The 27,718-nt window shown below is 37.2% G+C and overlaps 1 protein-coding gene across 1 annotated transcript in view; it reads left to right on the forward strand.

Annotated features, from left to right (window-relative positions):
- Positions 1–497: 497 nt before the first annotated feature.
- PDE11A (phosphodiesterase 11A) overlaps positions 498–27,718 on the forward strand; it is a 532,399-nt gene continuing 505,178 nt past the window's right edge. The window contains exon 1 of the mRNA XM_044669081.1: positions 498–1,424. Within this exon, the coding sequence (XP_044525016.1) occupies positions 498–1,424 (927 nt within the window). The remainder of the gene's footprint in view (positions 1,425–27,718) is intronic.

Here is a 27,718-nt window from a genome sequence, read left to right on the forward strand (position 1 = left end):
TCACCCCACCCCAAACATCCAGGCATCAGCCCCCTTACTGCTTTCACTGTGGTCCACTCAATCGGTTTCGGCGGCAGCCGAAACGGAAGCAAGGGCAGCAGCAGCAACAGTAACAGCAACAGCAGCTAGTTAGCTCCGCACTTTTTTTCCTTTCTTTTCTTTCCCCCCTTCTTTTCTTCCTTTTTAGATTGGAAGCAAATAGCAGCTGCGGCAGCAGCACAGCTGTGAGCACCTGTGAGTCCAGTGCCTAGAGTGCCGCGGAAGGAGGACTAGCTGGGGAACCTATGCGATCCACCCTCTGAGCTGAAGGAAGGAGAGACAACCAGCCTGCTGCGATCCCTCTGCTCCACTTAACCCACACACTGGCAAAGGAGTGTCCTATTGCGTTCGCGGTGCTTGATTGGGGTAGAACATGTGGAAGCAAAAAGAGTTGACTGGCAGTACGTAAAAATTTGTGTCCAAGTTTCAGAGAAGTGCCTGCAGTCACAGCCAGGACCATGTCAGCTCCTTGCCTGGACTTTGGGGAGGTGGAAAGTTTCCTGGACAGGCATCCAGAGCTCTTCGAAGACTATTTGATGAGGAAGGGGAGGCAGGAGGTGGTGCAGAAGTGGCTGAAGAAACACGGCGAGAGCCAGAGCGTCTCAGCCCCAGGCCACTTGCCTCCTGAGGCCAGTACCCTAGAGAGCAGCAGCCCTGCTGCTGGTTCTTCTGCTGCAGCTGGTAATTGTCGTGGTATCACTGTCCAGCAGGGGTCTGTGAGCAGTCAGCCCAATCCAGGTGTGGGAGACTGTGGCACTGTTCCTATGAGTCCCAGCTGGGCCAGTAGTAGCCGTGGTGATGGGGGTCTACAGCGAAGGGCTTCCCAGAAAGAGCTGAGAAAGAGCTTTGCCAGATCCAAAGCCATCCACGTCAATAGGACCTATGATGAGCAAGTGACATCCAGGGCCCAAGAGCCACTGAGCAGTGTGAGGCGGAGGGCACTGCTTCGAAAGGCCAGTTCCCTGCCTCCAACCACTGCCCACATTCTCAGCGCTCTACTGGAATCTCGGGTCAACTTACCCCAGTATCCTCCAACAGCCATCGACTTCAAGTGTCACCTCAAGCAGCACAACGAGCGCCAGTTCTTCCTGGAGCTGGTCAAGGAGATTTCCAATGACTTGGACCTCACTAGCCTAAGCTACAAGATCCTCATCTTTGTCTGCCTCATGGTGGATGCTGACCGATGCTCCTTGTTCTTGGTGGAGGGGACAGCCTCAGGCAAGAAGAGCCTGGTTTCTAAATTCTTTGATGTGCATGCTGGGACCCCATTCCTTCCCTGCAGCAGCACGGAAAACTCTAATGAGGTGCAAGTGCCTTGGGGAAAAGGCATCATTGGCTATGTTGGGGAACATGGGGAGACAGTCAACATTCCTGATGCTTACAAGGTAGGACCATTTCAATGTCTGGCTAGAACATAATTCAGTAACCACTGGAGACATTCCAACTGGATGCCTTTCAGTCCTCTCTCAACACAGATAAAGCTATGTCCAATATGAAACTTGTTATATGAAGTCCTTCATATACTTCTATAAATCAGAATTTATCCCTGCGATTCTAACATCTATGTGTACTTGCCAACATATAGTGATTTATTGGGAACCCGAAGATCCTAAAGTCTATGTAGATCTGTTAAAAAAATACTAATATGTATTCAAGATTAACAAGGCATATGAGTTTCCAAGAATGTGTTTGAAGAAATAAGAATTCAGTCCTAATTTATACTCAATTTTTAGACCTTCTAGTAATCTAATGTCAACGCAAAGAAAATGACCACTTTAGACCCTTTAATGCTCATTAACTGCAATGCATTTTTTAGTTCTTTAGCCCAGTGTCTGGCAAAGTGTCCAAGTTATACCCCACTGCTGCAAGGAGGAGCCTGACTTATTAGGTGAATTTTCATTTTGCAAGAGCATTATTTACCTCTTGTGTTTATACTGACGCTTTCTTGTGATTTTATTCAAGTATGTAATACTCATAGTTTTGGCAGTATAAAGTTGGCAACATTTTTATTTGTGGTCTGCAGATAGCTTGATGATAGAGATGCTAATAATCACTTTATTGACTTACATGCCTGCAAAATTCTACACTGACAAAACAGGGGGAGAAACACAAGAGTGAAGAAGCCAGGAGAAGAATCAGCAAATTGTAAACTGGCAGTTCATTCTGAAATTGTAGTCACAGAGAGCTGCTCAATGACATTGAGAGGTTGTCACTGGCCCATGTTTAGGTGTCAAAAGCACAGCTGGATCTTGTTCACCTTGACTCCCAGGCCAGTGCTCTAGTGCCTGTACCACACTGCCTCTCTGTGCCTTCTTCATAGCCATATTAATTGTGCTTCTGAGGCAACTTGATGGGAGAGTGGATAGAGTGCCAGGCCTTGAGTCAAGAAGACTCATTTTCTTGAATTCAAATCTGGCCTCAGAAACTCAGTAGCTGTGTGACTCTGGGCAAGTCATTTAACCCTGATTGCCTCAGTTTCCTCATCTGTCATATAAGCTGGAGAAACAAATGGTAAACTCCTTCATTATCTTTGCCAGGAAAACCCCAAATGGGGTCATGGAGAACCTGGAACAATTAATAAGTACTGAACAATATCTGCCAAATTGTGCTTCTGACTTAGAAGATTATTCTGAGGACAACTTTTTTTCAGAGTTGGGAAGCATTATATAAATGTGAATTATTCTCATTATTCTAATAACTGCTGGATTGGTAGCTGACTATCATTGAGTTTAGAGAGAAGAAAGAACTCTTAATGATTAGCTTAGAGTGTGTATTTAACTTATTTTTAACTTCTAATTAACACAGTGATTAGCTTCTTAGTGAGTATGTTTTCTATTTGTGAGAAGACTTAGTTACAGTAATAACTAGATTTAAAGGCAGACAGTAAGGAAAGAGATAATTATTCACACTGTCTTAAAGTTGGGGAGGGGAAAGTAGTATTCGATGTACTATGAAGTCACTAGTTTCATTTTTTAAACAGCAATTTAGACTTTGGTACCCAAAGTTCCAAGGCCTTGAAAGCCAGTCATTTACAACTGTTGTGAGGAGGATTACTTAGTTATTAGTTAGGAGACCTAACAGGAAGGGCTGGAGAATTCCACATGGAATGGGGAAGCAGGAAGTCTGGCTTGCTTTCTCTCTGAGACAGACTCCATGGTGGTTGGGACAAGTTGCAAATGACCCCAGGAGACCTCAGATTTCCAGAGATCCTGAAGGAAGACTGACATCTACTTGTGGGAGATTTTGGTAGAGACTATTAATCCCAAGCTGAGTTGCAGGTTAACTTGGGCTGGGTTAGCTCCCAGAATCTACCCACCTGAAAGAGCACAGCTAGTGGTCCTGGAGGAGCTGGAACATCACTGGAGTGAGTCTGGACACTGCTGTGAGGATACCCACTTCGGTCCTGCTATCCTCTGGGCTCTACCTGGCTTAGGTCTTAGATGAGTGTAGATAAGTCCCTCCCCTGACCCTGTGGTTTGCCCTTAGTCTGAAAGTGTAGAAACCCCTATTCCCATCCTTTACCATAGTTTCCTTAATTAAATTGTTATAAACTCTCTTGCCATTTGCCTGCTAGTTTTCGTAGGCCTTGTCTAGATGGTGCAGAGTGGCAGTTAGTGTCTAATTGCCACTTCTGTTAACAGATACCTCTTTAGCAGTTAAACCCAGTCTCCCTACCTTGTTTGGTCCTGCCTTCTGTCATTCCTCTCTCCCTCACACCCCACTGAGCCCACAAATAATATTTTAGTTAACTCCCCTGGTTTCCCCCATTGTATAATGCAATGTTCATCAACTGAAAAGGTTAATGCTACATATAATTTTCCAGAGTATTTTTAATATTTGCAAGAAATGCAAATATGCTTCTTTGGTCATGAAAGTTTCATAGCCATTCCGTGAACTAGTCTTCCAGCTATCCCATTCAACTACTTATAGGTCTAGTCCTCAATATGAATGGATTTTCAGAGTAGGAAAGAAATGGGGGAAAAATATATTTTCTTTACCTCACCTGAAAGATTACAATGTATAACATTTTCCAGTGTGGGTTTTCTGTGTACTTTCTTTACAGATCTTTATGTCAGAGAATTCCCACCTAAAAGCAGCTTTATTAAAATTTGTCATCAAAATACAGAGCTTAATAGACAGTGTGGCACAGGGGAGAGAGCAGGTGGAGGAAGGAAGACCTGGGTTAATAGGTGGGCAGTATGGTAGATGGTGGTTGTTGCACCATTTTGGTTGTTTCTGACTCTCCGTGACCCCATTTGGGGTTTCCTTGGCAAAGATACTATAATAGTTTGCCATTTTCCTGTCCCACTCATTTTATAGATGAGGAAACTGAGGCAAACAGAGTTAAGTGATTTGCCCAGGGTCACACAGCTAGTATTTAAAGTCTTTCTGACTTCAGGCCCAGCACTCTATCTATTGTATCACCTAGCTGCCTTTATGTATTATGTGGTAGTAGTAGGTGGCCCTAGGTATACTTGCCCCAAGATCCATGAAGATATTATGAGCAAGTCACTTAAAGTTTCAGAGTTCCCTGGCAACTCTCTAAGACTATAAATCACAGCTAACTTGCCAACTTGCATCAGTGTAAGTAAGGAGTCTTAAGACCAGGATTTTTCTACATTGATGTTAACTCAGGTCCAGAAACAAAAGCCTAAAATAAAGACTAGCATATCATTCTTTATTTTCTTCTCCAATGGGTTCACATCAAGATGCAATTTGCTGGAAGATGTAATTTTGATTCACCAAGTATATACCCTACTACAGAACTAAATGTAACTACAGAGTTCCTATCACATAAAACTTTATAGACTCTTAGGTGTATCCATGAGAAATAGACATTCAAAAAGTTCTTTTTATTTTTCTGTCACTAATAATTTACCCAAGTTTTCCTGTATATTTGGTTCACTTTTTAACAAACACAAAAATTGTATTTAGAGGTGCATGTCAAACAGTAGCTGTCAAAGATCAAACAGGGCTATGTATCTTCCCTATTGCCTTCTTTGCTTTTTTGTTCCTTGCTGCCAGAGCTTCTTCATTTCTGTATTCCTTGTTTTTTACTGGGCTCCTTCATCTATCATTCAATAAATATTATTCATATTGTGCCCTTTTCTTTTAGTTTTCCTAGTTTCCTCATCAATTATCCTACTCTATCCTAAGGATGGGAAAAAGAAATCTTATTTTGGCCCTAAGAGTTCCATAGACACAGATATCATGTTATGCTGAGTCTTTTCTGGTCATGTTCAACTCTTCATGACCCCATTTGGGATTTTATTGGCAAAGACACTGGAGTCTTTGCCATTTTCTTCGCCCGCTCATTTTACAGATGAAGAAACTGAGGCACACAAGGTTAAGTGACTTGCCCAGGGTCATATAGCTAGTAAGTATCTGAGAGCAAATCTGAACTCAGGAAGATGTCTTCCTGACTCCAGTCCTAACATTCTATCCACTGCTCCACTTAGCTGCCCAGAAATAACAAAACTTCAGGTTTTAGTGGTCCTCATTTCATCTCCTTGTTACTTTGCAGGCAGTGTTTGCTTCAGTGCTGGCTTTTGTTTTTAAAAGTTTTAAGTGTTTGGAAAGAGAGAAATTGTTTCCAAGAGCAGTGATACCAGTTGAACTAGGGACTTGTTTGGTGGAGGGAATGGAAGCAAAGGAACTCAAAGATAGCAGGTTAGAAGGTTGATCTTACTTTTGTTTCTGGCCTAGAAAAGTGTGGTTTCCTCCTTGCTTTGGCTACTTTTTGCTACCATGTCGAATTTTCTCATTTCCTTTTCTGATTCATTCCTGCTACTTTCCTTTAAAACCTTGTTTGTAGGGCACTTTTGAATACAGTTATCTCAGTTTCTGTTCATTTTATTTGTTGTTATTGTTCATAACCTCTTTTCTTATTTGGCCTCTTGGTTTTTCTCTTTTATTTTTTTAAACTCTTACTTTCTGTCTTAGATTCCATACTAAGTATTAGTTTCAAGGCAGAAGAATGGTTAAGTACTAGGCAATTGTGATGTTCCCATGGTCACCCAGATAGAAAGTATCCAAGAGCAAATTTGAACTCAAGACCTTCTGTCTGGAGGCTGGCTCTTTATCACTGAGCTACCTAGCTGCCCCCTATCCTTTATTTTTTTTAAAGTTATCTCTGCTTTCCTTATATATTTGTCTTGATTCTATGCTGCTTCTTAATCTCTCTGACCTACCCCCTCATTTCTGAATTTTTAAAAAAACCTTTACCTTCTATCCCAAGATCATTACTGGGTATTGGTACCAAAGCAGAAGAGCAGTAAAGGGCTAGGCAATGAAGGTTAAGGGACTTGTCCAGGGTCACATAGTTGGAAGTGACTGAGGTCAGATTTGAACCTAGAACTTGTTGCCTCTAAGTCTAGCTCCCAAACCACTGAGCTACCTAGCTGCCCCCTCTCAATTTTTTTGTTGTCTCAATTCTTCTTTTTTAACTTCATCAAACAATTATTTTCTGTTTTTCTCTTTTGTAAGCAGAGAACCAACAAGTCTGGAACTTACCCTGGCCATCCCTTTGACAATGTGACCTTACTGAACTAGAAATTTTGCATGGATTCTAGTCACTCTCTTCTCCATTCCCCTTTTATGGATTTTAAAATATAATCTTATACAGCTTGGCTTTGCTTCTGTTGTAGTAAGGGACCCAATTCTTCACCCAATATTCACTGTGCATGTATGTATGTATGAAAGACAGACAGTCACAGAGTAAGACAGAAAGAGAGAAACAGATACAGGGACAGAGGCAGAGAAAGAAAAAGAGACAGAGAGAAAACACTTGAGGACACTTTGTTCTAGTGTTGAACCCTCCTCCTTCCTTCTGTTTGAAAGCTTTCCTTGCCCCCTTTGCCAATATGATAATGAGTTGGAAGTCAGGAAAACCTAACTAAAACCCCCTACTTTAGATACATATCAGCTAGGTAACAGTGAGTATGACACAACCTCTCTGTGCTTTTCCCCTCATCTATAAAATGACAGGTTTGGAGTTGATGTCTTCTAAAATCCCCTCCAGCTTTAAATCTATTATACTCTGATCTCCTGTATAGTACAGATTCCCCTTTGTGAAAGAGTCCTCCAAATGTATCATCGGTTGTTTTGTTTGTATCAGAATTAATATTATACATAATTATTTGAAGTTTTTAACTGAGCTTTCTGTGCAAAAGCAAAGCCACTCACTTTGGCTCCAAGCTTCCTCATTTTTCTCTACCTTCCCTATACAGCATGTCCCAAAAGTCTTGTACACTAGTAAAGTTTTTATAGTGCTATAGAAGCTGAAAACTGCGCTTAGAGTCTGGGAACTAAAAAAATGAATGAGTATACTTAAATCTGCCATTTGTTTAGAAAGAACCAGGCTTCTATTTTTCTGAAGGAGGTGAGTTTTTGTTATGCCTTTTAAATTTTTGTAACTGACTGATGAATTTCAGGGTTAGTTAAATGGAAGCAGAGGAGAAGAGAGACTAAGCAGAAATCAATCAGAAAACAATTTTATTAAGTACCTACTATATGTCAGGTACTGGAGGTATACAAATAAAAATTAATTAGTTCCTGCTTTCAAGAAATAGAATTATTCTAATGGAAATGAAGGAACAAACATTTGTTAAGTACCTTCTATGTGCTACACATTTTACAAATATTATTTCATTTGATTTTTTCAACAACTCTGGGAGGTAGGTGTTATTTATCATCACTACTTTACAAATAAGGAAACCGAGCCTTAGAGAGATCAAGTGACTTGCCCAAGGTCACAAAGCTAGTTAATGTCTGACTCTAGATTGGAACTCAGGTCTTCCTGACTCCAGGCCCTGTGCTCTATCTTTTGCAACACCTACTTGTTTAATTGATTAGAGAGAACCAACATAAACAAAAGGAAGTAAATACAAAATAATATCAGGTAAATGCAAAAGAGGAGGCAGTAAGGTGACTCAATGGATAGAGTCCTGGGCCTGGGTTTGTGACCCTGGATGAGTCACTTAACCTCTGTTTGTCTTAATCCACTAGAGAAGGAAATGGTAAATCATTCCAATATTTTTGCACCCCCCCAAAAAAAAACCCAACAAACTCCATGGATCATTATGGTCTATAGGGTCAGGAAGAGTTGGATAGCACTGAACAATAATGACAAATGCAAAATAAAATCTGAGAGAACCAGCAACTGCAGATGTTGGTAGTGGTGATCATCAAGAGATTCTACTTTTGATGAGGAGTAGGTACTTGAACTGAGTTTAAGGGAAGGTAAGGGACAGAACTGAGAGATGGGATGAAATTGTTATTGTAATCATGAGCCCCAAAAGAGTGAAGATGAAACATACCACTTACTTCCTGATGGAGAGATGATGAACTTAGAATGCAGAAAGGGTCAGACATTTTTGGATACATAGTCTAGACATTAGTTTTGATGTACTATATATATATGTGTATATACATATATATTGTAGGATTTGTTTTATTATTTTTAAAAATTGCTCAATGGGGGAATGGGTAGAAGATGAAATGGATTAATAAAAATTATTTATTTTGATAATGATAATAATTATAAAAATGCTTAAAAAGGAGAAAGGCAACACTAGGCTAGTTTGGCTGGAATGTAGAGTGCATGAAGAGAGGTAAAATACAATTATCCCATAAAGGAAGGTTGGAGTCAGATTACGAAGGGTTTTATAAACAGACAGTGTATTTGATTCTACAGACAAAATGGTGCACTAGTGCTTCTTGAGCAGTGAAGGGACATAGCCAGACCAGTCCTGTCAGGAATATCACTTTGGCAGATGTGGGGAAGGTGAATTGGAGAACTGAAAGTTGTGAGACAAGGAGACCTCCTCTAGGAGGAGAATGTTGTAATAGTGCAGGTGCGATAGTTCAGCTAGGTAGCTCAGTGGAGTGAGAATCACGACTGGAGATGGGAGTCCCAGGTTCAAATGTGACTGCAGACACATCCTAGCTGTTTGGTCCTGGGCAAGTTATTTAGCTCCCATTTTTATCTTTTTTTTTTTTTTTTTTACTTTTTATCTTATATAGTATTGATTCTAAGATGGAAAGTAAGGGTTTAATAGTTTTAAAATATTTTAAAATTAATTTTAAAATAAAGTCTAGAACTAGCCTAGTGGGTATATGAACAGAGAGATTGGCAAGCTGAATAGGTAGAATCAACCAGATTTGGCAACTGATTGGATATGAAAACAGGATGAAGAGTTGAGGATGATTTTAAAATTGAAAGCACTTACCATTCTGAGAAAAAACTTTTATAGCAAATATCTCTGACAAAGACCTCATTTCTCTAATGTATAGAGAACTGAGTAAAAATTTAAGAATACAAAGCATTCCCTAATTGACAAATGGCCAAAGAATATGATCAGGCAATTCTCAGATGGAGATAGTAAAACTATCTTTAGTCATATGAAAAAATTCTATTAATTAGAGAAATGCAAACTGAAACCACCATGAGGTACTACCTCCCACCTTTCAGACTGGTTAACATGACAAAAAAAGGAAAATGATAAATGTAGGAGGGGATGTGGAAAAATTGGGACACTAAAACATTGCTGGTGAAGCTGTAAACTGATATAACCATCCTGGAGAGCAATCTGGAACCATGCTGAAAGGCCCATCACTGCCCAGCCCTTCAACCCACCAATACCACTACTGGATCGGTATTCCAAAGAGATTAAAGAGAGAGGAAAACGACCTACATGTACAAAAACATTTTTAGTAGCTTTTTTGTGGTAGCAAAGAACTGAAAACTGAAGGATATCCATCATTTGGGGAATAGCTGGTGGCATTTGTCATGGAATACTATTGTGCCATTAGAAATGACAAACAAGATGATCACAAAGAGAAACTTGGAAAGACTTATATGAAGTGATGCATTGTGAAGTGAGCAGAACCAGATAGAATGTTATACACAGTAATAACAATAATGTATGATGATGAACTGTGAATGACTTACCTGTTGTCAACAAGGCAAGGATCCAGAATAATTCCAAAAAATTCTTGACTAAAATGGCTATCCACCACCCTAGAAGGAACTGAGGGAGTCTGACTGCAGACTGAAACATACTATTCTTCACTTTATTTCCTCCACGTATTTTTCTTTAGTGTAAGCAATATGTGTCTTGTTTGACAACATGACAAACATGGGGATTATGTATTGTATAACATGTGTACAACCTATATCATATTACCTGCCTTCTTAGGGAGGGAGGGAGAGAATATAGACGGCAAAATGTCCTAAAATAATTATTAAAATTTTATCAACATGTTATCTAGAAATTTTAAAAAAGCACTTAAAATTTAAGAAGTTAATATTAGTTTTTTGTTCAGTTGTTTCAGTCAGTTCTGACTCTTTGTGGCCCCATTTTGGTTTTTCTTGGTAAAGATACTGGTGGTTTGCCATTTTCTTTTCCAGCTCATTTTACAGATGAGGAAACTGAGGTAAATATGGTTAAGTGACTTTCCCAGTGTCACACAGCCACTAAATGTATGAGGCCAGATTTGAACTTGGGGAGATGAGTCTTCCTGATTGTACCATCTAGATGCCCAAAATGAACAATTTACTATTTTGCATTTTAGGGTAATAATTTTAGAGATTGGTTTAATGGCTTGTCATGAGCCCTCAGGGAGGGCTTTGCCAATAAGTGAATAATTCTGTTGAAGTCTAATAAACAATATGTAATAGCAACAGAATTTTTGATTTAGATACAGGTCATCTAGGTTTGAATACTGCCTGTAACACTAATTATGTGACCATGGGGACAAATGATCTAACTTCTCAGGTCTCAGTTTCATCATCTGTAAAATGGGGATGACATACTCTCTATCTCCTACATCTGATAGATTTAGTTTAGAGGTCACCTATCCCAACCCCCTTAATTTACAAATGAGCAAACTGAGGTCCAGAATAGTTTAGTCCACACGTTTGGTTAAGGTTACACAAATAGCACATGGCAGAGCTGAGATTCAAATTCAGTTCTTATTTCATGTCCAGCATCTAGCATTCACTTCACTACAGGGATGTTGGTGAGGAAAGTATACTATAAATCTTTGAGGGTTCTAGAACTAAATGGCTTTGACCTAAATAGTTTCAAAATAATAAACCTAGGAGGATTGACTTCATTTTTTTCAAAACTCTTACTTTCTGGCTTAGTAACAATTCTAAGACAGAAGGGCAAGGAGTAGAGAAACAGAGATAAATGATTTGTTTAGGGTCACACAGCTAGGAAGTATCTGAGGCCAGTCTTGGAGGATTGGTTTAAAAAAAAAAGGATAACTTTTCCACATTCACCCACCATGCTGAAATTTAACCTTACAAGAAAAATAATGTATTCTGTAATGCAACAAATCCTAATCTATAAATAAGTCACCAGATTTATTGTTGTTAACAAGCATGTTCAGAGCCGTCATTGTCCATTTATTTATTTAGGCTCACACTTAACAAACAGGAGGAGTTTTCCATGCCTTAATAAAAAAATTGCCCTAAAGAGGCTCAAAATGATGTAAGTGTGCCCAAGTGACAGATGTTCCCTTTCAGGGCTTTCTTAGCATTCAGAATACAGCACTTTAAACATTAATAAAAAGCATGTTACTATTTGTTTTGCTAGTGTTGTTAATGATGATACAGGTGCTTGATCAGCTTTGAATTTGAAAATAGTCAAGCTGTTTTGTTGGCTGAGATGAGAAACACAGGTGTTCCGGGCTTTAAGAAAAACCGGATGTTTACATAACATTCAATCATTCCTTTCATGCATTTATTCATTCAGCAAATTTTTATTGAGTGCCTACTATGTGTAAAGCATGTTTGTGAGTCAGGGAAGCATACCTAGATTAAGAAGAATGAATAAGATTTCAGTAAGAAAAGAGGGGATGAGGCTATTCCAGATGACCAGAAGGTCATTCTAGGTAGAGAGAATGAAATGGAAGAATGGGACATAGCTAGGAAAATCTCAATCTAGAGCATATGATGGATGAATAAATGTCGAGGATAATAACATTAGAAAGGAAGATCAGGGCCAGATTACAGAGGCTTAAAGATTGTGGATTTCATTCAGTAAGAAATCAGGGTACATTGAAGTTTTTTTGGATATTAGGAAAATTAATCTGGCATTTATTTACAGGATGGATTGTTGGTGAGAGCCCAGAGGCAAAGGGACCAATTAGGAGGCGATTATTAGTCCAGGGGAGAAGTGGTTAAGACTTCAATTATTGTGGTGCCAATAGTAATGGAAATAAAAGATCACATTAGCCAGACACTGCAAATTCAGAATCAGTAGATTTTAGTGACATGAGCTGGGGGAGAAAAAGGAATTAAAGGTGAATATTTGTTGAAAGAACTAAACATGTTTCACATGGAGTAGAGATGGCTGGTGGCAGGGATGTTATTTTTCTTTAAGTTAGTTTATTGTCAAAGAGATGCTATGTGGTAGGTGCTTTTGTGAGCTCAGTTTTGCAGATGAGGAAACTGAGGCTTATTCAAATCTCAGTTTAAACAAGATTAAACTGTTGCAGAGGGCAAAAACAGAACAATGGATGAAAGTTGCAAAGAATTGGATTTAGTTTTAATGTCAGGGAAATTTTCCTAATAATTAGACCAGTCCAGAAATGGAATAAGCTGCTTCAGGAAGTGGTATGTTCTTTTCCTTGGAGATCTTCAGGCAAAGGTTATAGGCTCTCTTGTCAAGAATTTTGTAGCAGAGAGACCTTTTGTATGTGAATTAGGATAGATGGCTATTGAGGGTTCTTCCAACACTCAAATTCTATGGTTTGCTTTCAGGATTTCAAGCCTGTGTGACTAAGATGATGGTGTTATCTGGCATTCACAGAAATAGGAAGTCAAGGTAGGGAGTTGATTTGAGGAGGAGAAGGTGATTTCAATTTGGGACATACTGAGTTTGAGGTGCTTAGGGTAGTAATCTTTAATAGGCGGGACAGAAAATTCAAAGAATTTTGGGACTATGTCTAAAGATTTAGGAATTATCCACACAATTATTTAAAGCCATTGAAATGGATGAGATCCTGAAGAAGACAAAAGGGCTGATTTAAAATTTTCAAAGAATACCTACATTTAGAGAATGAAAGAAGGAGGTAGAGTTGGAGAAGGAGCCAGACAAAAGGCAAGGGAGGATAATAAAGATACTACTGGGTCTCAGAAGTCAGAAGCTGAACAAGTGGATGATCTGTGGTGTCAAATGCTTGAGATAGGTCAAGGAAGGCTGGTCATGGGTTCTGGTGATTACACTGGTGACCTCCCTAGAAGAAGTTTCAGTTGAATGAGAATAGAATAAAGGGAAGTGAAATTTCATATTCTAAAAAAGATAGTTTCTAAACACTTCTTCCTTTAAATATCAGCCTTCTCTAGTGTTGTTAGTGTTATTTTTCCCTCAGCCTTTCCCACTATTTAAAGTGGTTTATAGATTATTAATGTCTTGCCAAAGTAGCTGGGAAACAAATACTCAAAGCTAGTCTTATGAACCAAAGAAATAATACCACTTTTGAAATTATAGGATAAGGTACTAAATTTATATTTTTTATCTAAGTTTCAGTGTCTCAGATCAGAGCCATTAACACCCTGCCTTAGTTGCTTTGGTTATTTCTTCCACTGAAGATTTTAACTCTTCCATAACAACATCATGAGTTCTTTGCCCCAAATTCATTACCTGGTAGTCAAACGCCTGGTAATTTAGCTTCATCTCAATGAATTTATTTAGGCTGATGCTGAGATTTTTGATATACAGTCCTTCTCTGGGCTCATACTTAAGACCTTTCCAGTTTGATGGAATATGATTGCACTTCACTGGCATAGTCTTTGAGAACTCAGGTCACCCCATGTCACCACTCAGCACTGAAATAGTGCAGGGTTATACGAATCTTTTATAGCAACATAACATTTCCTTTTTTAAATTTTTTGAACTGTTTTATAGGAAAATCAACAAATTTTGCCCATCTTACCATTTTCTGCTTCATTCATTTATCGTAGAATTTAGCTGTATCTTTTTAAAAAAAGAAGTGATACTTGGGTTTATTGCTTTTGGCTCACAATGTTTTCCTCTTCCCTCTCAATGTACATGTTGATTCCTCCTCAAACACTCTCACTATTCAATTACTCAACCTACCACAATCTACTTCTTTGCTCTACTTAGCCATACATAAAAACGATGATATCATTGATCTTGTCATTACTCACAAATACATGATCTCCATCTTTAAGAATTCTGAAATCTCCTAATTTGACCATAACTTATTGTTTTTTTTTAAATCTCTCCTTCTCCCTTTCCATAATAAACACTACTCTTCAATCACATTGGGACCTCCAATCCCTCAATCTCTGATGCCATCATCTTTGTGCTAATCACTCTTTTCCCTATCTTGACCCTCTGGTGAACTAGTTCAACTCTTACCTTATCTTCTTTAGTTTCTGGCACCCTTATCATTGATTGTGCTCTGCCAAGCCTTAGTTTTCAATGACTTCCACCATTTTCTACCTTTGTCCCTACACATATGCTACTGAATAAAAGTGGAGAAAAAATCATGTGACCTTTTTAACTGGGTATATTCCAAATCTATATTACACAATTTCAACTGGGCTCTCTCTGCTACAATCCTTCTACACATCCCTTATCAACTCTATCTCAGTCTCTACAGTGGCTCCTCCAAATTGTCTTATCTCTCCTCAAATCTCATATAGTTCCCTGTCTTTTCAGCTGAGATCTTGTCTCATAATTTGTAGGGGGAAAATGAGGTATTCACCATGAGTTCCCCTTTCCCCCCCTTCCTCATATCCTATTAGTTAGATGCTTTCTGCCACTATATCTTCTGTTAAACTTGTCTTACATGAAGAGACGGCCCTGTTTCTTACCAAGACAAACCTCTATATATGACCAAAGACTTATAAATATATATATATATATATATACATATATATATATATTTGACTCATTCTATCACTCATTTTCCATCTTCCCCTATCTACTGACTCCTTCCTTACTGCTTACAAACATGCCCATGTTTCTTCCATCCTCAAAAAAACTTTAGTTTGTTCCTTCCATATCCTATATCTCTCTGAACAAGACACTCTATTTCTCATCTCTGGGCATTTTCTTTGGCTATCCCCAAGACCTAGAATGTTCTCCCTCTTAATCGTGGCTTTTGACTTCCTTGACTTCCTTCAACGTCCAACTAAAATATTATCCTTTACAGCAAGGCATTCCTAAGCCCTCTTAACTCTGGTGTCTTACTTCTCTTAATTTAGTTCTGTATACTCTTTGTATAGCTTTATATACACCCACACATACACACACTACAAATACACTTATTTGTATGCTTGTTGTCTCCTCCATTAGACTGTGAGCTCCTTGTCTTTTGCCTCTTTTCAAATCCCCAGTGCTTAGCACAGTGCGTGAATAAATGAGTATTGACCAGCAGGAATATTAGTTGTGAAAAAATTTAATTAAGAGACATGTTTTGGGAGGCAGATTAATTATAGTCCCTCCATACATATTCAGGCTGAATTTAAACTTTCTTTAAAATTAAAATAAAAAAAGCTAAAATACAATGTTCTTTTAGCAAGTTTCCCTGCTTCTGTTCTAGGGATGTTTAACCTTTTTGTATTATGGACCCAATTGACAGTCCTTTGGATCTCTTCTCAGAATAATGTTAGTTGCCTACCTTTATATTGGAAGGAAATGTCAAACATCAGTTGGAAGTTATTGAAAATAAAGATGTAATTTTGTTTCCCAACCAAGTTCTTAAACTCCTTAAAGTCTGTGCATTGCCTCCTGCTCAAGTCTTCCTTCTATAGAATCTCTGAATTTTAGAATTGCACTAGATCTCCTATCCAAAAGGGATCCCTACTACATTATATCTAACAAGTGGTCATATACTCTCTACTTGAAGACTTTCTAGCAAGGGAAGATCCAATCTATTCTTTACCATTGAGCAAACTAGCTAATCTGTTCAAGTCACTCTTCTCCTCTAAAACTTTCATTGGCTCCCTAACACATTCCAGATGAAGTCCAAATTCCTTAGTATAACATCCAATGCCCTTCATAATCTGTTTTCAAACTTTCAGCCTACCTGCCCCAAAGCACATGTATCAAATTGTACTATTTATCCTTGTTCAAGTGCATCCTGAGCTTTACCTTCTTATCTCTGACTTGTTTTTTCACTTCATTCTGGCTGTGGAAACCTGGTAGACTGGGCACCAGACACCAAAGTACAAAGAGCTCTGTGTCTAGAGCCAAGAAGAAATGAATTCAAATCCAGCCCCTATACTTGCTTGCTGTGTGACCCTGGACAAGCCACCTAACCTTTGTTTGTCTCAGTTTCCTCATCTCTAAAATAGGGATGATAACAGCAGCTTCCTCATAGGGTTGTTGTGAGGCTCAAATGAGAATATTTGCACAGTGTTAGTATATAGTAGCCATTATAGAAATGCTTATTCACTCCTTCCCTTCTCTATTAAAATACTAACCATTTTTAGGGCTCAGTTTTGATTCTACCTTCTTTGGTTCATCTAGTTACAAATGATGCCATACCTCTCTAATTCTCTAAATGCTTATAGAACTATGTATATATTTCTTTGTACTTTCATCACATTATATTCGGTGTTATGCTTATTTGTATACCTATCTTAGCTGCTATAGTCTAGATGATAATTTCTTTCAGAATAAATACTATGGATTTACTAATCTTTATATCTCGCTCTGTGCTTGCCATAGTGTCTTGAAAACAGCGGACCATCCATTTTTGATGAATCGAATCATAGAATTGTTGTGTAAAACCCTTCCTCTATATTCTTCAGCTTTTTTTATTAAGTTAATAGATTTTAGAAATTGAATGAAGGTTCCATACATTGATGATGATTTCCATTTCTGTGTTATCTAACTTTGTTTTGGGGTTATTTGAAGCTGAGGATGAGGAACCTTTCCCTTTTATGGAATAATGACAATGTGAGATATCTCTTAGACTGACTTTTCCCCCATCATGGTAAATATCAGAAAATGAACTATAGGTCCATTGATAGTTTGATAGTATTACTCTCAACTCTCTGAGGATAGGTCTCCTAGAACAAAGCACATTGAGGGATTCAGTAAATTATACAGTGTGGACAACCAAGATAGATAAATTCTTGTTTAAAGCCCACTTTTAGTTATTTGGACCTAAAAAAATAATCCTTAAAACCATGATTTATTGGCACTTAGGTAGTTTGCAATTGTCTGGATTGGTTGTCTACATTAACCAAGAGAAAAATCAATTGTATATCTAGGGTATCTAGGTGACTCAGTAGATAGAAAGCCAGGCATGGAGATGGGAAGTCCTGGGTTCAAATCTGGTTTTAGACACTTCCTAGCTATGTGACCCTACGCAAGTCACTTAAACCCAACTGCCTAGCCGTGGTCACTCTTCTGCCTTGGAACCAACGAACCAATACTTACTATTGGTTCTAAGGCAAAAGGAAAGGATTTAAAAAAAATCAATGGCATATTGTTTGGTTTCATTCTGGTTGTGGAGACTGGGTATAAGCCACTCTGAAAAAAGTCCCCAGAAGCGATTTTCTTCCACCAGCTTTCTTCTAGGGAAATTTATCCAAGACAAGGATGGAACAATAATTAATTTGCTGGCATTTAGCTTCAAGCACTTATGGTTAGATCTGAATGATATTTATATATTTTCCTGATGATATCTGTGAGGCAGCTAGGTGACTCGTGGATAGAGCATCAGGCTTGGTCAGGAATATTTGAGTTTAAATCTGGCCTCAGACACTTATTAGTTATGTGATCCTGCAAAAGACATTTAACCTCTGTTTGCTTTAATCCCCTGGAGAAGGAAATAGCAAGGATGACCCATTTTCATCTGATCAGGTTTACTAAAAATCTTTGTTTTCAATTGCTATGAATTATCCTCTTGTTCATTTTGCTTTTCTTCTGCTCCAGTGCCAAGTCTCAAAGATCGATTAGGACTCCTGATAATGCATCATTCCATTTGTTTGATCTATCAAAAAATCAAGCATGAATCAAATAATTTGCATGCTGATTAATTTACAGATGATATTAAGTTCTTTTCCCCTGCTAAATCTAATCAACATGTAATTTCTTTTCCATTGCCTAACTTCTGTAAGTACCAAAATGGAGTTAGTGTCATGAAATTCAGTTCAAAGAAAACAGGATGAATGCCTATAGAATTCTGATAGAACAGAGAAAACTGTTGGAGGAAAAGAGAAAGTGATTAGAATCTCCTCAAATTTTCTTTCTTTTTCTTCAGTTGCATCTATTACACTAGTCTTCTCCTATACCGTACAGCCCCTTTACACCTTAGCAGACCATCTCATGGGATATTAGGGGGAGAAAATCATTATCTGGTGGTCACCCTTCGATCACTAAGACTCTCTGGACTTAGCTAGGCTAGTTCTCTTGACACACCTTCCCTCCTAAACTCTCAGCCTCTTGAGATTCCTAGTACCTCTAGGAATAAATGTCTCTCCTTAATCCTCGAGTTTAGTTTGTGGAGAGAGTTACCACTCTTCTAATCATTTTGTATTTTTTTTATATTTATTTATCTGCATATGTTATATTTCCCCCAAGTACAGCATAAAGACTTGCAAGGGCTGTTTTGTCTTTGTTTTTTTTTTATTTAGTCATTTCAGTGTCTCCTCTTAAAAATCTCATTTAAGGCTTTCTGGGCAAAGATACTTGAGTGGTTTACTATTTCCTTCTCTAACTCATTTTTCAGATGAAGAAACCAGGGTTAAGTGACTTGCCCAGGGTCATACAGCTAGGAAATATCTGAGGTCAGATTTTAACTAGGGTCTTCCTGACTCCAGAGCAGGTAAGTGATGCAGTGGATAGAGTTAGGGGCTTGTTATCTTTGAAACTTTATTTAGCATTTGTCTATTTGAATTAGTCTATATATTAATTATACATCATTTAAAATACATTTTTAATTTTATGAAGTTTTATTCATGTCTTTTGTTTTCTATAGTATACTCCTATAAATCCCTTTCTCCTAAATTCTCCCTTGCAACAAAGGGAAATAGCCAAGCAAAAATGGCTAACACAACTACCATACTTGACAATGTCTATAACATTCCGCATTCCTACTGGAGGCAGCTAGGTGACACAATAGAGGATAAGGCATGGATTCAGGAAGACCTGAGTTCAAATCCAGCCCTAGACACTTAATAGCTGTGTGACCCTGACTCTTAACTTCCATGTGTTTCAGTTTCCTCAAATATAAAATGGGGATAATAATAATACCTACCTCTTAGGATTTTGTGAGGATCAAGTGAGACAATATGTGTAAAACACCTATCAAAGTGCTTTCATATTCCTTCCCTCCATCTCCTTTGTCTTCTTTACAGAAGGGAAATTTGTTTCCTCAAATATTTTCTGGAACCAAGATCAGATTGCTTTTAGCCTCACTTTTAGTGCTGCTTTCAGTTTTTGGTGTGCATGTTGTTCTTCTGGTTTTGTTTTTTTTGCTTTGAATCTTTTCATGCAAATCTTTCCATGTTTCTTTGAATTCTTGACATTTTTAATTTCTTAAGGCTCAGTAGTATTTCATTATTCCCTTAGGCCACAATTTGTTCAGCTCTCCCTTAATCAATGCCCACCCACTTTGTTTCTATCTCTTGGTACTACAAAAAGTGCTGCTATGACTATTTTGGAACATATGTAAATTTTCTTTCTGCCTTTGGCCTCCTTGGGATATATGCCCAGTAATGGGAACACAGGGTAAAAGAAAACAGATTCAAAAGTCCTGGGAAATTAAAGATTAAAAAAAACATGGTTGGAAATTACTCTCTTTGATGGCAACTGTAGTTTATATCAATTGAAAGTACTCAAATAAGAATGATTGAATTTCTTGGTAAATGAGATCTGACCATGTCACACAGTGGCTTCCTATTGTCTCTCAGAAAAAATACAGACTTTGCTGTTTGACATGTTAGTCCCTCCACAGTGTAGTGCCAATATAGCTTTCTAGACTGATTTCACATGACTCACCCTCATGCCCTGCATGTCATAGTCAAACTGATCTACTTGATGTTTCCTGGACGTAGCTGATACTCCATTTCCTGCTGTATTATTTGCACAGGCTGACTCTCTTGCCTAGATTGCTCTTGCATCCTCCCATTAGGCTTCTTGAATTTCCTTTGTTCAATTTAAAGTTTAGCTCAAGTGACATTTAACTAGGTAAGACCTTTCCTGATGCCACCAGCATCTTAGTTTTCTGAGTTTTCTCTCCCCCCAACTCTGCTGAAATGTCTTTGTATCTATTTCACTGACTTCATTAGAAGTTCTTTCCCCAAAGTAGAAGATAAGCTCTTCTTCTCAGGGCAGTGAGGTAGTGCAGTGGATTGAGTGCTGTGCCTGGAATCAAGAAGACCAACTCATCTTCCTGAGTTCAAGTCCAATCCAAGATACTTTCTGGCTATATGATCCTGAGCAAGTCACTTCATTCTGTTTACCTCAGTTTCCTCATCTGTAAAATGAGCTGGAGAAGAAAATGCAACCACTTCTAATATCTTTGCCAAGAAAAACCCAACTGGGGTCATGAAGAGTTGGGCATAACTGAAAACAACTCAACAACAAATTGTATCCTCTGCTCTCTGAAATGTTCTCTGATTGTAGTATACACTTAATAAATGCTTGTTGATTCAAATTGAATTAATGGTGCTTGGCAGCTTAGTCTTCTTTTCCTACTTGTTTATTCTTGGCTCCTTTATTCTTTTGCTTCTGTGGGATGAGCTGTGCTTTTCCCTACATTGGCTATGTGACCCAACAGTAATTTCTTATTTTTATGCACCTAATGTCTATCATTCTAAGAACTTCTTTAATTGTTCTGTGGTGATCTGTGTATGATTTGCAGTTTCATTGTTAAGTATAATCGTAGGCTAACCAAACTGCTTTCTGCAAATACTGATTTTACTGTTTTTGATCTAAATAGAGCTGATTTATGAACTGACATTTTCATTCCTGAACCTTATTTTATGGAAGAGATAACCATAATTTAGATAGGTAATATCTTTCAAAGTGATTTCTATGTATTTTTTCTTCTTTTTGTCTAAGGATTTCAGGCAGGTACAAATTAGTCTTGTGTTAACTAGAATTTCTCAGAATTTCATCATTAATTTTTGTGAGCACAATCTACCCTTCATTATTTGAAGAATCTGATTCTGGATAGAGAAGTGGGTCTGGAGTAAGGGAGATTTGAGTTCAAATCCAGCTTCAGATACTTAATAATTGTGTGACACTGGGGAAGTCACTTAACCTGTTTGCCTTAGCTTTCTCAACTGTAAAATGGGGTTAGTAATAGTGCCTACCTTATAGGGTTGTTGTGAGGACAAAATGACATAATATTTATAAACTCTTTAGCACAATGCCTGGCATATGGTAGGAGTCATGAATGCTAATTTCCTTTTCTCCTTCTGGATAGCTAAGTTTTTGTTGTATTACTTCAAAAATTATTTGAGTTTCTATTCTCTTACAGATGTAATTAAAATAATTAGAAATTGACATTTCTTTCCAATTTGATGTAGGATTTGGTTAGCAATAAATATTGGGCTAGGACTCCAGAAAGAAGTTAGCCAATTCCCCACCCCACCCCTTATCTTTTAGGTCCTTCTTAATTGGTCCTGATTTAATAAAAATAAAGTTTACAAATGAAAGGACATTATCTCATTAAAGATATTGTTAGTGAAAATCTATAAAAGGTATTGATGATTTCAAAGAACCAGCAAGGATTCTTCAAAAACAAGTCATGTCATACTAATCTCATTTCTGTTTTGGACAAAGTTACTAAACTAGTATGCTAAGAAATGTTGTAGATATAATTTTGCTTAATTATAGCAAAGAATTTGAGAATGCTATATATATATGTGTATATATATATATATATATGTATTTCTGTTGGAACATATAGAGATGTAAATTAAAAAAAAAACTTTTTTCTCATCATCATCCCAACCTATCATTTGGCCAAACCTCTAGAAAAAACTGTCCACATTCATCACTTCCACTTCTTTCCCTCTCACTTTCCTTTCTCAGCACTTGGAAATCTGGTTTCCTGTATATTATCATTCAATTAAGTCAATCTCTCCAAAAGTATCAGTGATCTCTTCTTGCCAGATTGAATGGCTTTTTCTCAGTCCTCATCTTTTTGGACCTCTCTGTAGCATGTGACACTTTTTACCTTCTTCTCCTCCTGGACACTCTCTTCTTTTTTTGTTTTGTTGTTGCTTTTTGGACACTGCTTTTTAATGGTTCTCCCCCTACATATTTGGCCAATATTTCTCAATCTCCTTTACTTTCTCAAGATCCATTTGTACTTGTATTCCAGGGCACTGCTTGGGCTTTCTTCATTTTTTTCTCTCTAACTCTTTCCCTTGATGGATCTCTTTAATTACCACATGTTCAATAATCATTTCCACCATACCACACACATGATTGTGTATATATGTACACATACACATACATATATATATACATATATGTATGTGTACTCATGAATATACACACATATATTTGTATATAATCTGTGTGTGTATGTGTGTGTATGTATGCATAAAGGAGAGAGAGAGGATGCAGTATGTACCAGACAAGATAAGTCACTATTACCTCGACTATCTTGATCACCATTTCTCCTCACATCTAGATGGAATCAATCCAGAACACTGAACCAATGTGTCTTGGGAATAGCAATGCTTTCAGCATAGCACTCACAGTCATCATCCTGGGAAGCAGCCCTCTAGCAATGTAGCCTGGTAACTACTCTGGCAGATGCTATAACCACAGCTGTTGAAGTCAGAAAAGAAAGAAAAGAAAATTCTCACTACTTTGGCACCATGAAATCATTCATTATCAAAAACTGATATGATTTTATTAGAGGGAATGGCATTTAAGAAGAATCATTAACATCTGCTTTGTTGTTGTACTGTAAGGTCCATGGGAATTTTCCATTCAGCTTGCAGCTGAAATTTTCCATATGAGTTCTCTTCCCCCTTTAGAATGTCAGCTCCTTGAAAATGGTGACTGCATTACTTTCTCTGTGTATCTCTTGGGCTCAGCATATAGGGAGCACTTAACAAATGCTTCATATATTCATTCATTTATCTGTGATTCCCAGATCTACACACACATGCATGCATATATATATGTGTTTGCATATATTGTAAAAATAAAGTAGGCAAGCCCACAAATAAAGGACAAAGAACTAGAAAAAAAGGTTCAAGATTGTTTCTAGATACTTTTTGATAGATGTTATCAAAGTATCTTCAGTGGTAAGTGAAGTGAAACTCAAAAATGAACTTTCCTTCAGGGCCAGGCACAAGGAACACTAAAGAGACTCTTGTTTATGAAAAATAAACTATTTATTTAAATTTATATGTAAAGGAAAAAGGATTTCTAATTCTAAGGGATTCTAACTCCATCCAAATAAACTCCCAGGTCCTGCAAGGAACCACTTCTCCTGTGGTTCACAGGCTATGCTAATCCTCCCTGATCTAACTAACCAAATGTATACTATTCTAAACCTACCCTCTATAATTCTTAACTTCGCCTTTAAGTTATAAAGATAACCAAGGCTAGCTGGTTGAGGCTCCACAAGAATCAAGTTAGGACTCTGAGCCTTAACAGACTCAGAGTCCAATCCAAAGACAAGGTTTTGTTTGGTCTTTTCACAGTTTAACTAATCTATAGACAGTAACAGATAAATGAATAGTGTTTCCCAAGTTGGAAAAGAAAATGCTCCACTCCTTCAAGTCTTTCTCTCAGATGGAGATAGAGAGAGGGGCAAAGATGTTACCTTCTCTAGGCCTGAGAGAGAAAGCAGCTGCATGTGGCTCTGTTGACTGCCAGAAGCCCACTCCTGGAATGCTATACTCAGAGAGTGTAACTGTCATAGAAATAATGGTTATAATTGCCAAAAGTTGAAATTAACACTCTCTCTCAGCTCTATTTGAAACTCCAATTCTTCCTCAAGCCAGTTTCTCTACTTCTTATCTTTAAACTAATAAAAGAATACTTATTTTCTAATATCATCCTTAAAGTTTCCCCTCTTTGAGTATATAGGAGAGATAAAAAGTCTCTCCTATATGCTTGCAATTCTATGTAATTCTAAAGCTATACCTAATCTTATTATTATATTTCCTTGAAAAATAGTCTAAATTATATGCTTATCTTATCCTATTCTTATTGCTACACCTATCTATGCTAACCTGTACTAGAGATATAAATTAAAGAAAATTTCAATGAAAACAAATAATCAATGAAAGCATAGTTGCACAAATGCAAGTGCAAAGCATACAATTAGAGGAATTGAAAATGCAAAATGCAAATTTTTGAAAAACATTTGAAACAATAAAGTACAGTTACAAAAACAATTTAACTTATGTTTTACAAAAAACTAAAGTCTAAAGTAATAAACTATGTAAAACTCATGCAAACTGCATTTTACAAATCTTATTTGAACAATTCAAATGCAACCTTTTAATGTGCTAAGATCTTATCCTATTGCTAATACAGAAAGTCAAAATTAACTACATTAAAACTCAAAATCAACTTACTATACTAATAAAATCAAAACTTTGTAACAATTTAAGTATATACGCATCTATAGAAATATACAGAAATATAAAATTTGTACACCTGTGTATATGTAATGTACAAACTATTTATATGTTGCAGGAGGAAAATAAACTTCACCCCTTAAGATAGTCTAAGAAAACCTTAAAGATTTTCTTTTGAAAGATATGTATGTCTTCTTCATGTTATTTCTTAGGAACATATAAAGTGTTCCTGTGAAATAAGATCTTATTAATTTAATGTGTACAATTATTATTTTACCAATGTGATTTATCTATATTAATTTATTTCTATAAATATTCATCACCTGGTTATGTTGTAGAGTTTGTAAGAAATGTGTCCTATATGTGTATGTTATTTTGTAGTGAATACTTATTAAATCTTTAAAGTCACCTCTTCTGTCTTCGTGTTGTTATTATGTAGTGTTTGTTTACAACTATAGTGAAAGTGTGTAATGTTAGAATGGTGCAAAAATCTTACAATTCAGTCCATAATCAGTCTGTGTTCCTCTTCTTTGTGATGATTTCTTTAACCTGTCTTCTCTGTTTTTTTCTATGTTGTCTTCTCCTTTGTCTCAGTCTTGCTCTTTGTCTCTAAGTTAGTCTTTTTTTTCTTGAATCATTTCTTCTTCTGATATCTTTTTTGACTGTAGCCATGTTGTCTGATGAAATCTCTTCTGCTGCTTTTGCTTTTTTCACATGCGAGCAATGCAGCCAGGATTCTTTGTCAAATACACGAATAGTTGAAGGTGTTGTCAAAATAACTTTGAAAGATCCTACCCATAAAGGTTGTATTACACTAGTTCTATTAAAGTTTTTGATGTAAACTGAATCTTCAGGTTTTACTTTATGGAGTGCATAATCTAACAGACTCTCTTGAGTTAAAATTGCCATTTCTTGCAATTCTCTAACCTTGTTTTGTAATTCTGTGATATTTTCAGCAAGTGCAAGATCTCCTCCAAGCATAGATAAATAAGCTGTCTTAAAACTTTTTGCCTGTGATGGTGAATGTACAAATAACATTTCATATGGTGAGATATGCACGTCTCCTCTCGTCTAGTGAGCAGATAGAATAGCGCTAGAGGTAAAATCTCTGGCCACTTCAAATGAGTTTCCATGCATAATTTCACAACCATACTTTTGATTTTTCTGTTAGTCTCTCCACCTGCCCAGAACTTTGTGGGTGATATGGGACATGAAATTTTTGTGTGATACCCAGATGCTCATAAACTTGTTTTAGAACCAAATCTGTAAAATGGCTCCTTTGTCAGAATCTACTCTCAGTGGTATACCAAATCTTAGAATGATCTCTTTCAACAAGATTTTGGCTTCAAAGCTTGATGTGTTTTTACTAGATGGAAAAGCTTCTGGCCATCTACTTAGTTGATCCACTATTACTAGAAAAAATTTAAAATTTCCTGATTTGGGCATTGATATAATCTATTTTTAAATGCTCAAATAGTATATTAGCCAGTGGACAACCACCAAAAGCTTTTTGTTTAAATATGCTTTGGTTATATTGTGCACAGACAGAGCAAGCTGAGCAGATTTTATTTGCCACAGTGCTAATTCCTAGAGCTATCCAAGTTCTTTTGACAATATTGATTAATGCTTGTGTCTCAAATTGACCCTTTTTGTGTATTGCTTGGCAGATGAAAGAGTAAAATGCTTTTGGAAGAATTGGTTTTCCCACTGACACTATCCAAATTCCATTTTCATTTCTAGCTCTAAAATTTTGCTTTCACTTCTGAGCCTCTTTGTCACTGTATGCTTTTTATAGATATGTAGTATCTATCACAGAGAGATTCATAATGGAAGCTAGAGCATTTCGTGCAGCATATCATGCAGCAATATCTGCCCTACAATTTCTTCTGGCAACTAAGTCTTGTCCTAAAGAATGCCTTTTGCAGTGAGTCACTGCCAACTCCTTTTGTAGTTGGAGAGATGATAGTAATTCTCAAAGTATTTCTGCATCAGAGATTCTTTTCCCACTGGATCTTAAAAAAAATCTTCTCTGAAGCCAGAGAGAACTGATGGCATGGCAAATTCCAAATGCATATTTTGGTATCAGTGTAAATATTTACACATTTGTCTTTTGCAAGCATGTTTTAAAGCAATTAATTCTGCTCCCATAGGTCTCAAATTCACGTACTACTGCAGCACCTGTAAATCTTATTCCGTGAATAAGATCAGGTCAGGGTTGTCAAGAAGTGTGTCTGACAGATTTTCTTGAGGTATTTCTATTAATTATATTACAGTTTCAAAATTATGCAATGGTTTCCCTTGTGTTGGTAAATTGGGTAATAATGTATTATTTATATGTACATTCTTTAGTGTTATATGTTCATTCCCCAAAAGCACTATGTCATATTTAGCCAGGCATTGATCTGAACATGCCTGTGTTCTGAACTTTTGCAGAAGTGCCTCAACTTTATGTGAACAATAAATGGTCAGTGGGCAGCCTAACACTAAATCTGCAGATTTGGTAACAAGTAATGCAGTTGCTGCCACCCTTCTTAAGCATGGAGCTATTCCTGGGGCTATGGAATCAAGTTGACCAGAATAATATGCAATGGGATGTTGGTTTGGAACTAAGCTCTGCATCAAAACTCCTGAAGCTATTCCCTTTCTCTCATGGACATAGAGCAAGAATGGTTTGAATAATTAGGAATAACAAGAGCAGGAGCTGATAATATTGCTTCTTTTAATTTCATAATTGCTTGCACATGCTCTGGTTTCAGCTTCAGTGGATCTTTTTTAGTGTCTTTTGTTACAGCATAATTAGGTTCACCATAATTAGGTATCCATTGTCTTCAAAATCCTGTGGTTCCTAAGATGGCTCTGAGTTACCTTTTGGTCATAGGAGCACTCAGCTTTTGTATGTCTGCTACTCTCTTGGGAAATTCTTCTGGACCCCTCAGACAACACAAACCCTAAATATTCTACACAAAAAATACACCATTGTAATTTAGTTTTTGATATTTTGTGCCCTCTCTTGTAGAGCTCACACAGAAGACGTTTACTATCATGTAGGCATACTTTTGCAGGTGGTGATGTTAAAAGTAGATCACCTACAAAGTGAATAAGTTTACTGTCCTTGAATTG

Source organism: Gracilinanus agilis, chromosome 3 (genome assembly GCF_016433145.1).
Source record: "Gracilinanus agilis isolate LMUSP501 chromosome 3, AgileGrace, whole genome shotgun sequence".
NCBI lineage: Eukaryota > Metazoa > Chordata > Mammalia > Didelphimorphia > Didelphidae > Gracilinanus > Gracilinanus agilis.